Here is a 13352-nt window from a genome sequence, read left to right on the forward strand (position 1 = left end):
GTTCAATCCCCAGAATCAAAAAAAAAAAAAAAAAAGAACTGACTTGGGCATCCCACAGCACATGCAGGCAGCAGGTGCCCACGGCACACCCACAGGGTGACAAGTCCTAGGAGTTCAGTGCCCAGGACAGATGGGCACGGGCCCTCTTCCCTAGGCCAGGCGTGTGCTGGCTCAGCATGAGCAGGTGTCTGAGCAGGGAAGGGAGTGGGCAGGGATGGTTCTCAGGGCTGCTGGGCCTTAGCTTTGAAGCTGGGGAAGGGAACCCAGGAGGGGGACAGGTCAGGCAGAAGCCAGGGGTAGGTATCCAGGGAGGAATGCAGGTCACCAGCCTCACACCTTTTCTTCCCTGTCCCCTGAAGGTGGCCAAACTGAAAGCCAGGCTGACCTTAATGGATGGATGGCTGCAGGGCTCCAACTGTGGCCCCTGGGGGCCACTAGACATTCTGCAGGGAGAAGCCCCACGCGGAGACATCTACCAGGGCCACCACCTTCTGCACGGTACGGGGCAGGAGTCCAGGGGCTGGCTGGTCAGAGCCCAGGGCACAGTCTTCAGCCTGGGCTTGTCGGTTGCTTTGAGGGCTCTCAGTCCTGTCATGCTGGGAGCCTGTCCTCCAGTGTCCCCAGCACGCCTGTCCCTGTGTTAACATCAGTCTCCATCCCCCTGGGTAAGGGAGGTGCAGACAGGGGCAGTCATGACCCAGTCGCGTGGCAGGTGAAGGCTTAATGCTGTTCCAGGGGCTGGGCGGGTGGAGTCTGGGCAGGTGGGCAGATTCTTGGCCCTGGACTCACTGTCTTGCTCACCCATCCCCTGCACACACAGTGCAGGACACGTGAGAGATAAGTGAGCAGTTAGCAAAAAAGAAGACCTGCGGCTAAACCAGGCGGAATGTGGCCTGGGAGGGGACATTTAGAGGGGACATTTAGAGGCCACTGAGAGGACTGGTGTTCTGTGAGGGTTCGTTTCCTAGCACGGTGCTAGGTGGCCGTGGGGGCCACCCACAGGTGAGCTGGGCACCTGGTCCAAGGCTAGCAAAAGAGGGAGCGAGGAGGTGGCAAGTCTTAAAGTGTCCACACTGGGCGTCCTTGGGAATCACCGAGCTGACTTGGGCAGAGGGTCACTGACGTCCCAGATTCTGGAATCACCTGTAGTGGCTTAGAAGGCCTGGGTCCATTCCAGACCCCTGAGTGTGGCTGACGCAGTGTGTGGGACTGGGGTGGCGATTCGCCTTCTCTAGGCTTCAGCCTTTGCATCTGTAAAATGGGCAGAGTCTTTTGGACTCAGCGTGGGGACCCCAGGCTGGTGATGGGATTCGCCTGTGCCCAGGGAGAGTGGAGGCCAGACAGGAGCCCGGGGGTGGGGGCTTTAGCCTGGAATCTCAACTTCTCTGTGACCCCCGGACTGTGGGCTTCCTGCAGGGGCCCAGGAAGCCTTCCTGGAGCAGATGACAGGCCTCGAAGGTGCTGTGAAGGCTGCGCGGGAGCAGCTGCGGGTGCTAAGCAGGAGCGCCCGCTGCAGCCAGGCCAGGACCCAGAAGACCTGCATCCAGCTGGCCGACCTGGGGGCAGCTCTGGAGTCCTCAGAAGAGGAGATTCTGCACGCAGCCTCTGTTCTCACCTCTCTGGTACCGGGCCCCTCCCTCACTGAGCCTGGGCATGGGTCCCTGCCATTGACCTGGTGACCCTGGGCCTCCCTCTGCCTCTAGGAGGCTCCGGTCATCTGAAAACTGGAGGTCAGACTGAGCCTCCCCCACAGGCTGAGTGACCTAGCATGTGCAGAGCCAAGATGTCCCAGGTGGAACTGCCTGGGTGGCACGCGGCGGGTGGGACTGGTCCTTCTGTGTTGGAGGATTCGCGCACGGCCTGCCGACTCAGTGGCCAGCTTTGCACGGTCATAAATTACTGGCGCGGTCTGATCCTGCACAGTAATTTAGCCGGATGTGGCCCTTACCCTGTCAGGACGGGCCTCAGTTTCGCCTCTTGTCTCTAAAGGGGATTGTGCAGGAGGGGTCCAACCAGCCCGCCAACTGGACTCATCTGGCCACAGAGGCCCGCGCCCTCTCCAGGAGGTGAGCCCATGCCCCAGGGAGAGCTGAGGTTCTGTCCACACCATCCCCCAGCCCTTGTCTGGGGGACTCTAGGGCCAGGGTCAGCCCCACAGGTGTCCCTTCCCCAGGAGGTGGGATCCCATGGGTCCAGGCCACCCCCTGAGCAGCTGTCACCACATTGGAAGGAGAGATGTGTGAGAGGCCGTGGGCCAGAGGTGCCTGGGCAAAGCCCGCTTGCCTTGGGCACAGAGCACCTGGCGGCTCCCTGGTGGCTGCTCGGTTGAGGAATATTTCACCCTGCACAGCCCAGTGGTCTGACCCCAGAGCCGTCCCCCGCCCCCGCAGTCCCTTTCAGAACATTCTCATCCCCCTTCGCCTCTCTTCAACCTCCCCAGCTCCCGGCAGCCCTTCACCTGCCCCCTGTCTCTATGGACTTGCCTGTTCTGGGCATTTCCCATAAACGGCGTCTAACGCGGTCTTTCTTATCTGCCTCACGTGGCTTTCACATAGTGTCTTCAAGGTTCATCTGCAGAGGAGCATGGGCGGTCCTTGTTCCTTTTATGGCTCTGTGCTATCCCAGGGAACAGACACACCACATTTTGCTTACCCGATCACCCCTTAATAGATATTTGGATTCTTCTCTCAACTGCCTTTATGAAATAGCTTATGATTCTAAAGTCATAGACTCTGCAGCAATTTTCCTCTTTATCTCCAAGAACCTTAGACTTATTTTACAGATGAGGAAATACATTCAGAGAAGTCAGGTGACCTACTTAAGGACTCACAGCTTGGAAGTGGTGATGCCAGGATTTGACCCCAGGCTGCCTGGGCCGTCTCCTCTGAGCTGTGTCTGTTAGGGTGACTGCACAGTCACGGCCCAAGCTGGGAGGGTTTATGTGTGTGAAAGGCCCATGCTGGTCCTTGTGACAGGCCAAGGTCCTCCCTGGTATGGAACAGGAATGGGATGTATGCACCCTTCCTGTAGTCCTGTGTGTGGCTGCCAGGCAGGTAGCAAAACAGTCTGTCCTGCAAGGGGCCCGTGTGCTAGGGGCGTGGGTTTGGGCCAAACCCCTGCATGGGCTCTTGTTGATGGCCGGGGTGACTTGCATAGCCACAGGGACACTGCTGCCAAGATCGAAGCTGCTGCACGGCGTGCCCTGCTCGCCTCCAACACAAGCTACGTGCTGCTCCAGAGTCTGGTGGATGGTAGAGTGGCCCTGGAGACCCAGCGGGAACTGGAGGACAGGTGAGACCTCCCCAGGTGCAGTAGAAGCTTGGGCTTAGCCTCCGGGAGACCACGGGGCCTACGCAGAGGCTGCTGACTCCAGAACCAGCTTCCCCTGTGTCCCAAGGTGCTTGGTGGTTGGTTGGGGAGTCTGCGCTCTGCGTCCCACTTGGACCTATGGGCCTGTGAGACCCGTTGGTGGATTGAATTAATGAGGAAGGAAGAGTGTGGTCTGCTCGCTGCCTTTCCAGCTCATTTGAAAGCTACGAGGTAGCAGCCACTTTCCAGGGCTGAACTGGAACCCCGAACAGTGAATCAATCTCCCTCCCTCCCTCCCAGCAGCAAGCCCCAAGTCCTCCCACCAAGTCCAAAAGCTCCTCTTTGGCACCAGCTCAGTTCAAGGGTCAAGGTGATCTGCAGCCTTTTGCCTGAGCTTCACATTTTCATTTCTAGATGAGACAATCTGCTTGGCTCAGCTGGGATTGGGTGTCCAGCCAGTTGGCTGGGCTGGGGTGAGGTCACATGACCCACCCCTGGTGGGAAGCACTGTCCTTCTGGGACTGATAAGGGGTGGAAAGGAAGCTGAGGGTGGAGGAGGAAGGCTCCGCCCCAGTGGTGGCCATGGTGGGGCAGGACCATGTGGGTTGGGCTATGGGCAGCTGGCCAGGACAAGAAACCACAGACTTCAGACCACACTCCCTGTAGCCACTGCACAGCCCAGGGGTCACTGGCTGTGGACAGTGACAGGCTCAGGGTCACCAGCAAGGGCAGGGCCCTGGCCACATGCTTCCCACGCCAGGCATCTTCCTCCTCACACTTCACCCAGACCAGCTGAACATCTGCAAACCATGTGCTTGTCGGGTGGAGAGCAGGCGGGAGCCCTTCCAGAAAAGAGTGGGTGAACTGAATGAATGAAGAAAGAAGAATGTGCTCGTTCATTGCCTTCCTGGTGCACTGCAAGGCTGCAGAGAAGCAGCACTTTCCAAGGCTAGCTGCTGGATGCCAACCAGCCCAGGATGTTGGAGAGGACTTTGCAAAGCCTGGGCTCCAGCCAGGGACCCAGACAGCAATGGGGAGGGACAGCCCTGTGCCCTGCTTGGTGAGCCAGCCTGGCCTCTGTCTCCTTCCAGGTACCAGGAGGTCCAGGAAGCCCAGAAGGCACTGGGCACGGCTGTGGCAGAGGCACTGCCCAAAGCTGAGAGGGCACTGGCCGCCATGCAGCACGTCGTTAATGATACAGCCCCACACCGGGCCTTGCTGGCTGTCCCTGCAGCACCGGTCGGCTCAGTCATCGTCGAAGCTCTGCATGGGGTAGGGGCGGACACTCTAGAGGCTGGAGAAATCCAGTGGGCAGAGACAGGGCATTGGCTTATATTTAACTGTATGTGGTCGATTAAAACGAGATAATCATAGCTGGACCCCACACCTTAATCCCAGCTACTTGGGAGGCCGAGGCAAGAGAACCCCAAGTTTGAGTCCAAATCTGGGCAATTTCCTGAGACCCTGTCTCAAGATTTTAAAAATGGCTGAAGAGTTGGAGGTGGCTCAGTGCTAGAGCACTTGCCTAGCATGCACAAGGCCCAGCACCGCCAAAGATAAAACTTAAAAAGTGAAATAAAAGGAGATAATCCACCCCAGGGCTTGGGGGGTTAGAGCTCGGCTGCTCTTTGTTGCTGATTAGAACAATATCAAGGCTGCAGCCTCTTCTCCATGCTAATGACGGTGGTAAGGATGCCAGCCAGACATGGGAGGAAACCTCAGCTCTGCTACTCCAGCTTTGTGACCTTGGCCAAGGACTTTCCCTCCCTGAGCCTCAGTGACTTCATCTGTCACTGGGACCTGGTCTGTTAGGCTATTTCAGTGTTGATTCCACGGGGGCGGAGAGGGCATCCAGGCATCTCCTGCGAGCCCACCATACTGTGCTTGTGAACTCTGAATGCATCAGGCCCAGCCTGTCTGTACAGTCATCCTGAAATCCCCCAACTCAGAAACCAAGCTTTAATAAAGCAGTTGGCTGGCTGGGGGTGCAGCCTGGCAGCAGAGCACGTGTCTAGCATGCGTCAGGCCCTGGGTTCTGTCCCCAGGCAGTAAACTTATACAAAAGACATGCATTTGGGACAGAACCTGACCCAGACCGCCTGCCCATGGCTTCTTTGCCCCTCTGCTGCCTGTGAGGTGTGACATGGGGGTATTAATATGTGTGGTGGGCTGCTGTCCCAAATACCATGAGGGGCCTGGCTCACGTGCAGCTCCTGAGCAGCTCTGCTTTGCACGGTTTGAAAAATTCTGCATTCTGAAGCCTATCTGCTGGAGGTTTTGGGTAAGGGAGTGGGGGCCGGGATAGCTAGAGGGCAGTGCAGCTAGGCTCTGAGCCTCCCTGGCCTCACTTCTCTGCTGTGGCCCCTCAGCTTCCCAGGGTCCACACTAGCTCCACCCTCACTGTCCTTGTCCTTGTCCCTGTCCCTGGGCTTCGGGTGCAGTGGAGGCACCGACTCTTCAGAGGCATGAGACTTGGTGCAGGGCTGGCAGCCCCAGGCTGACCCTCAGCCCAGCGGGGCCTCTTTCTCTGAGTAAAGGATCTGGTCCCTAGCCCCCACCTGAGCCACCGTCTCTCCACAGCCTCTGAATTCCCCAGCTGGGGACCTGGACTCCAAAGCACAAGTCCTGGAGAAGACAGTTGCATCAAGAGAACGCGTGGCCACCGAGGCTGTCGGCACCCTCCGGGCCACTGCCCAGGCAGCGCTGCAGAAGACACAGCCCCTCACACAGGTGAGCCCCTGTGCTTCTTTGGAGCAGGGCAGCTGCAGGAGGCAGGGGCTGCCCTGACGGAGATCTGGGGTCTAGGGAAGGAGAAGGACAGGAAGGAGCTCTTTCCGTTTCTCTGGTGCCTTCCCCCAGGCTCCAGGACCCTCAGGCAGCCTGAGCCAGGGTTCACGAAGAGGCAGGAAGGACAGACACATGGACAGGCAGACGCAGGCAACGCCCACCCTTCTCAGTGTCAATTACAGCTGGTGGTTCTTGTTCATTCCCTCCTTCTGTCATCAGAGGGCCAGATACTGAGTGAGCACCTACTGTGAGCTGACCCTGGACTCAGTGCTCAACCACACAGCCTGGTGCTGGCAGTCTAGGAGAGAAGGCACCGGATGATTGGGGAACTCAAGGAGAATGAGGGGTGGATCTGACTACGCCAGTTGTTCTGGACCTTTGAGAGTGTCCAAGACCCCTTCAGGATAACCAGGATTGAACTCGGAGGCACTCCACCACTGAGCCCATCCCTAGCCCTATTTTGTATTTTATTTAGAGACAGGGTCTCACTGAGTTGCTTAGTGCCTTGCCATTGCTGAGGCTGGCTTTGAGCTCACAATCCTCCTGTCCCAGCCTCCTGAGCCGCTGGGATTACAGGCGTGTGCCTCTGCACCTGGCTCAAGATAACTTTTTAAAAAACTTTTCATTTGATGCACAGTGGCACATGCCTGTGATCTCAGTTCCTTGGGAAGCTGAGGCATGAGGATCACGAGTTCAAAGCCAGCCTCAGCAACTGAGTGAGACCCTAAGCAGCTTAGCAAGACCCTGCCTCAAAATGAAAAATTAAAAGGGCTGGGATATGACTAAGTCATTAAACACCCGTGGGTTTCATCCCCAGTACCAGAAAACTTTGAAAAAGTTTTCTATTTGGAAATAGTTTTAGGGTTACAAAAATGTTATAAAGAAAGTACCAGAGGGACTGGGGCTGGGGCTGGGGCTCAGGGGTAGAGCGCTTGCCTGCATGTGTGAGGCACTGGGCTCAATCCCCGGCAGCCACGTAAAAATGAAAAAAAGGTATTATGTCCAGCTACAACTAAAAATATTTTAAAAAGAAAGTACAAAGGATCCCCCTGCCCCTTCACACGGGCTCCTGCGGGGTTGGGCATTTTATGCAACACAGTGTGAGCATCAGGTTCAGGAAAGCCACGTGGTGCCTTCCAGGGCCTGACCCTCAGACTTTGGCCAGGTGCCACCCGCAGTGCCAAGGTGGCCTAGCTGGACTACCTTCATCTTCCCCGTTTTTTTGTACTGGGGATTGAACTCAGGGGCACTGGACCACTGAGCCACACCCCTGCCCTGTTTTGTATTTTATTAGAGACAGGGTCTCACTGAGTGCCTTAGGGCCCTGCTAAGTTGCTGAGGCTGGTTTTGAACTTGCGATCCTCCTGCCTCAGCCTCCCGGGTTGCTGGGATCATAGGCTTGTCTACCGCGCCCGGCGCATCTTCCCTTTAAAGACAGGAAAAGGGTTTCTTTGTGAGGAACTGAGGAACGGGCCCAGGCCTGCCCCACACCTGGAGAGCTTTGCTGTGGGGGTCCCCAGGATAGTGCCTGCCCGCGGGGTCCACTGGTCCACTGTCTAGAGAGGGGCCAGGAAGAGGGTGACCTCCCTGACCCCCTCTGAGAGCTGTCGTCCATCAAGGCCAGACCCCCATGCACAGAGGCCCTGCCCACCCCCCACAGCACCCCCTTCCTCCTTCCAGAGCTTCATTTCTCTTTAGTCACATGAACGTTAGGGTCCACTCTGACATAATTTTAAAAGCCTGGATATAATTGGCTCAAATCCCAGCACTTCCCCTTCCCTCCCCTCCTCCCTCTCCTCTTGCCCTGGACACTTGGGTCCCTCTATGCTGGACATGCTGTCTTTGCCCACGCCTCCATCAAACCCCAGGTCTTGAAGCGCCCAGTTTCGTTTCGTGGTGGTGGAAGAAGCTGCCCTCCTGCAAGGAGGAGCTGATGATGGTCCATTGGCCAGTTGGCCGCCAAAGCAAAAGCAAAAAACGCTCCTGGAAAGGAGTGTCCCTTGTCCTCTGTCCTTCGGTTCTTGTGCTGGGTTTCCCTCCACAGTGCCTCAGGTGTCTTCAGGGGACAGGGTCAGGTGTGGCATCATTGAGGGGGTTGGGTAACTCCATGTCAGAGGGGCAGTGAGTGATGCTTGGGGACCTGGTCTGTGGACTCTGCCTTCAGACTCTCTTCTCCCTCCAGCTGCGCCAGGAGGCCACAGCTGCTCTGGCCCGGGCTTCCTCATCTGTCCAGGCTGCCACAGTGACTGTCACAGGAGCCAAGACCCTGCTGGCTGACCTGGAAGGTACGTGTGCCCAGCTGAGCCCTGGGCTCTATGACACAAGTACCCTGACAGCCACCAGACTCACCTCAGCAAGTGCAGGCCTGGTGTGGGGGTCAGAAGTCCAGTGGTGTGGGCCTAAGCCATGTGGCCACCCCTGCCCCATCTCAGGACCCCTCCCCAGGCTGCACATCTCTCCCCGTCATGCACATGGCTCCCTGGGTACCAGCCCACCTGCCATCCCACCCACCCCAGGACCATCAGACCTCGCACAGACCCCTGGGGACCCCGTGGGGAGGGAGTCTGAGCTGGAGCTCCCGGGAGCAAGTGGGGCTGCTCTGCAGAAGGCAGCGGGGTCCCTGCGGGGCCAGGCCTCGTTTGAGCTTTAGAGAAATGAGGCTGAGACGGGCAGGGGAAGTCCAGGCTGCTCATCCACCCCAGCTCAGAGCTGAGCAGAGTGGAAACCGCCAGGGTCAGCATGCCCCAGCTCCGGGTCCCCAGGGTAGTGGGCGTCTGTGTGTCCTCTCTGCTCCACAGAGAAGCCGGATGGTTCCTTATCCAACAGGTAGGGACGATCCCCAGCCCAGGAGTCTCTTAGCGCCTGGGACCAGGAGCCAGGCTTGTGCTGGCCATCCTTCAGTCCCTCCAGCCCTGGGCCTGACCCTCCAGGCCTCCCACCTCCACATTCACCAGTGGCCTGAAGTCCTGGTCACCTTCTGGCTGGGGGGCCTTCTGCGGAAAGTCCTGGCTGTGTGTTTGTGGACCAGAGTCACATTAGGAACAAGTTCATTCAGCGACTCCTAATAAGGGAATTTTAGACATCAGGATTGTGAAAGGGTGTCAATGTCACCTGCTGGGAATCTGCCCTGCAGGGCTCACTCACCTGCGGTTTGCTGCTGTCCCCAGCAGTGAGCTGTTCCCTACTTATGAGGCCGTCCCACTGCTGGGTGGTTCCAGAATACGTTCCTGCAGTTCCTGCACGTGCTGGGTGGCAGTTGGCCTCCCTGGCCCTGCTCCATGTTCACACACAGACTGACCTCCACCCTCTTCCCCGGCTCTTCCCCCGTCCATCCCACCGCGCTCACTCCCCTGCGCCAGGGCCTAGGCTCAGTGGGTGCAGGAGATGGGAGGAAACTTTGCACAAGGGGCCGGGGTGCAGCCTTCCGTGGGGCGTGGCCTGGGGTCTCCTAGCCTCTGACTGCTCTGCCAAGGCAGGCGTGTGCCCAGATGAGTTCAGGAAATGTCTCCAGTGCTCTCTCGAGGCTCACCCTGCCCACTTCAGAGTATCAAGGCCCGAGAAGCCCTGTGAGGAGGAGAGCAGTTCACTTTACTAACTCACTCGGCGTTTCCTGTAACATGTATGAACAGCCTGAAGAATTCGGCTTAATGGAATGCACCCATTTTGTATACAAGAAACAAAAAGTGGATCTAATTTTTGGATACAACAATTATATAATATTATGCCCCCCAAAATTGGAAGACTTGATTCTTTTTAAAAATTGACTCTTGTCTACTGTCACCTGTACTCCCCTTCTAATAAATTTCTCTCAAAATTCTATTAGAAAGGAAAGGAAAAGAATGGAAAAGTCCCTTTCATTATCCAGAGGGAAATAGCTTCTTACTAGATAAAGTCTATGAGAATTGAAACCTTTCCCTTTTTGTCTTGCCTGCCTGGGAGCTCGGTGGTAAATAGAGCATTTGGTGCCTGCAATATCATTATCGTACATTTCTGGTACTTCTCGCTCATCTTTCCTTCCTCATCCTCCTCCTGGTTACATGTGGCTCTTGGTCTCCACTAGGGTAGTCTGTTGGTGCATCTGTTACTGTACAGCACTGTTAGGAATGGGTGGTACCATGAAGGGTGCTGAGGGTCCCCACCCCCACCACTGCTCCCAGCGTGACCACCGTGTCATTTGATGACTTTAACAGATGTCATAATGTAACGTAACGTCGATCTTTAAGTTCTCTGCACCTCTTGCTCCTTTGTGGTTTCTCCTGGGTGAGCCTGAGAAGGTCACAGGCTGATGTCACGGGTCTCAAACCTCCACTCCCATCAGGCCAGGATCTGGGGTGGCTGAGCAGCGAGACCACTGGGCAGGAGTTCCAGGGGTGAGCCTGGCCCTGACGCAGGCTCCACCGGGTTTGCAGGGATGAAGGCGCAGTTTCCGCGGCCCAAGGACCAGGCCGCCCTGCAGAGGAAGGCGGGTGTCACCCGGGACAGGCTCCTGGCCGACGCGGAGAAGAAGACTCAGCAAGCAGAGAGGATGCTGGGGAATGCCGCTTCTCTCTCCTCCAGCGCCAGGAAGAAGAGCAGAGAAGCAGAGCTGTCGGCCAAGGACAATGCCCAGGTCAGGCCAGGGCTACGGAGACAGTGGCTTTCCTACCCTCTGGGCCTGTGGCAGGGACGGGGACACACAGCTGCCCTCTTCCTGGTCTCATGCTGACTGCTACTAACTGCTGCCGGGGGCCCCGCTCTTAGCTCGGAGCCTCACACAGGTGACCTCGTTGGTGCTTCATGGAATAGGTGTCGTTGCTGTCCCCCAGGGTGTCTGGTGAGGACCCTGAGGCTCAGCCAGGGATTAGGACTTAAGTTACGTAACCAGGACTCACACCTGGACCTGCCTGCCTTCCTTACCTAAATGGCTGGCTTTTGTGTCACTGGGGCCCTGTTCTAGTGGCTGTCCCCAGCTCTGCTTCCCCGTCAGGCTCACACCACAAGTGAAGATCGTCACGGTCGCCCAGGCTTCAGAGGGGCTGGACTTGAAGTAGGCATCCCCACGATGGGTTTCTTGTCCTGCCACTGGACTTTGGCCAGCCTCTGCCTCCTCTCTGTGCCTCCGTTTGTCTGTCTGTAATAGAGTCGGAACGGCTCTCCTCCGGGGAGAAATGAGTGGTTTCCTGCAGTTTTGCCGGTGCCCAGCACCAAGCCCACATCCAGTGCATATTTGTTGAATGTGATAGTGAGTGGCACCCCTCGAGTCCCAGCACCTGCGGAGGCTGAGGCAGGAGGTTTGCAAGTTCAAGGCCAGATTCAGCACCTTAGTGAGACTGTCTCAAAATAAAAAGTCAAGTGGACTGAGGATGGGGCTCAGTGGTAAAGCGCCCCGAGTTCAGTCCCTAAGTACCAGGGAAACAAAAACAAAAGCGTGGCTGGGTGAATGGGCGCGTGCTCTGTGCAGGAAGCTGACCACGGCTCCCCATCTTGGCCGTAAGAGCCCTTCACCCAGAAGGCCTTACTCCAGTCTCCCTCTTCTCCCTGCCCCTGATGCCCGCCTGCAGCTCGCCAGGACCTTGCTGAGGGAGGGGAAGCAGGGCCACCGCCGGGCCAGCCGGCTCACCAGCCAGACCCAGGCCACCCTCCGGCAGGCCTCCCAGCTGGCGCTGACCTCTGGAGCACGCAGTCGGGAGCTGAGGGAAGCTGAGCTGGTAGGTGTGCCCGGGCCCTGCCCCACTGCCCCTGCCCCTGGCGGCCAGGAGGGACCTGCTCCAGCTCTCACCCCTCCCCAAAGGTGGGTGCCGGGCTGAGCACAGTGGAGCGGCACATCCGGGAGTCTCGCGTCTCCCTGGAGAAGGACATCGAGGCCTTGTTGGAGCTACTCGCCAGGCTGGGTAAGGAGACCCCGGGGCTGGCCCTGAACTCCCAGTCCCTGGGGGCCTCTTCCTGTGGGGCACAGCCCCAGGAAACCTGCCACATCTCCATCCCCACCCCAGCCCCGCGAGGAGCAGGGCGGGTGTCTCGAAGCCCTTCCCTCGCCATGCTTCTCTGTGCCCCAGGCCCCAGCCTGGCCCAGGAGGGAGGCAGAACACTCAGGTACTGGAATACCTCTGAGTCCCAGAGAAGCAGGTCAATGCGCAGGGCCCAAGGGAAAAGGGACATCTCAGAGACCAGGGTGGGCGGCACTGAGGACTGGAAGCTGATTTAGAAGCAGAAAGACCAGGGTTCAGGTCTGGCTCTGTCCCTCCTTGGTGGTGAGACCTTGGGCATGGCACTCCACCGAGGCCCCCCCCCATAAGCTGGGAGTAACAGCGGAGTCACTTAGAAAGCGCTTTCCACAGCCCTGGGTGCGGAGAGAACCGGAAGACAGCAGCTCTTAGGAAGGAGGTCAAACTCCAGGTGGGCCAGGAAGAGGCTTGTAGGTGAAGGGGACAGCCCCCACCAAGGCATGGAGGTCCCTGAGGCCCCTTGTGGGAGGACAAGAGTCAGAGCAGTTACATTGAAGTGAACATTGCACATTTAAAAAAAAAATTGTGGAAGAATGCACATAACGGTATTTACCGTGATAACATATTTAAGTGTGCCGTTCAGCGAGTGTTAGCTGTCTGCTACTGTGACAAAATACCCGAGATGATCAACTTAAAAGGAGGAGTGGTGCTGGGTGGGGGGGTGCACATCTGTCCCCCCAGCAACTCTGGAGACTGAAGCAGGAGGATTACAAGTTTGAGGCCAGCCTGAGCAACTTAGCGAGGCCCTCTCTCAGAAGGTCAAAGGGCTGGGGGTGTGGCTCAGGGATAGAGGGCTGGTCTATCAGGAAGGAGGCCCTGGATTTAGTCCCCAGCACTGGAGGGAGATGGGGGAGAGGAAGAGTTTATTTCAGCTCCAAGTTTCAGAGGTTTCTGTCCTTGTTCCTGTGCTCTGGGCCTCTGGTGGCCCAGAACATCATGGCGGGAGCACATGGCAGAGGGGCCTGTTCCCCTTGGGAAGCAAAGAGACACAGGAAGGGGCCAGGATCCTGAGACCCCCTTCAGGGGACGTCCCCAGGGACCTAACTTCCTTCCACTAGGCCCCACCTGCTAGAGGTGCTACCACCTCCCAATTGTGTCCCTGGGCTGGGGACCAAGCCCCCAGTCCATGAGCCTCTGGGGTCATTTAAGATCCAAACTATTCTGAATAGGGACATTCACACAAGCCATCCCCCCACCTGTCTCCAGAACTTTCTCAGCCTCTCAGATAGAAGCACTGCCCCCACGAAACGCTCACTCCCCATGGCCCCCCAG

General features: G+C 57.5%; 1 protein-coding gene across 1 annotated transcript in view; it reads left to right on the forward strand.

The window, feature by feature from the left end:
• Positions 1 to 13352, forward strand: part of Lamc3 (laminin subunit gamma 3) — a 51545-nt gene that overhangs the window by 34825 nt on the left and 3368 nt on the right. Inside the window, exons 18-27 of the mRNA XM_078048419.1 lie at positions 360 to 498; positions 1417 to 1622; positions 1990 to 2066; positions 3157 to 3291; positions 4401 to 4581; positions 5890 to 6039; positions 8279 to 8381; positions 10506 to 10705; positions 11637 to 11783; positions 11867 to 11966. Coding sequence (XP_077904545.1) covers positions 360 to 498; positions 1417 to 1622; positions 1990 to 2066; positions 3157 to 3291; positions 4401 to 4581; positions 5890 to 6039; positions 8279 to 8381; positions 10506 to 10705; positions 11637 to 11783; positions 11867 to 11966 — 1438 coding nt within the window. The remainder of the gene's footprint in view (positions 1 to 359; positions 499 to 1416; positions 1623 to 1989; positions 2067 to 3156; positions 3292 to 4400; positions 4582 to 5889; positions 6040 to 8278; positions 8382 to 10505; positions 10706 to 11636; positions 11784 to 11866; positions 11967 to 13352) is intronic.

Source organism: Ictidomys tridecemlineatus, chromosome 4 (assembly GCF_052094955.1).
Source record: "Ictidomys tridecemlineatus isolate mIctTri1 chromosome 4, mIctTri1.hap1, whole genome shotgun sequence".
Lineage (NCBI taxonomy): Eukaryota > Metazoa > Chordata > Mammalia > Rodentia > Sciuridae > Ictidomys > Ictidomys tridecemlineatus.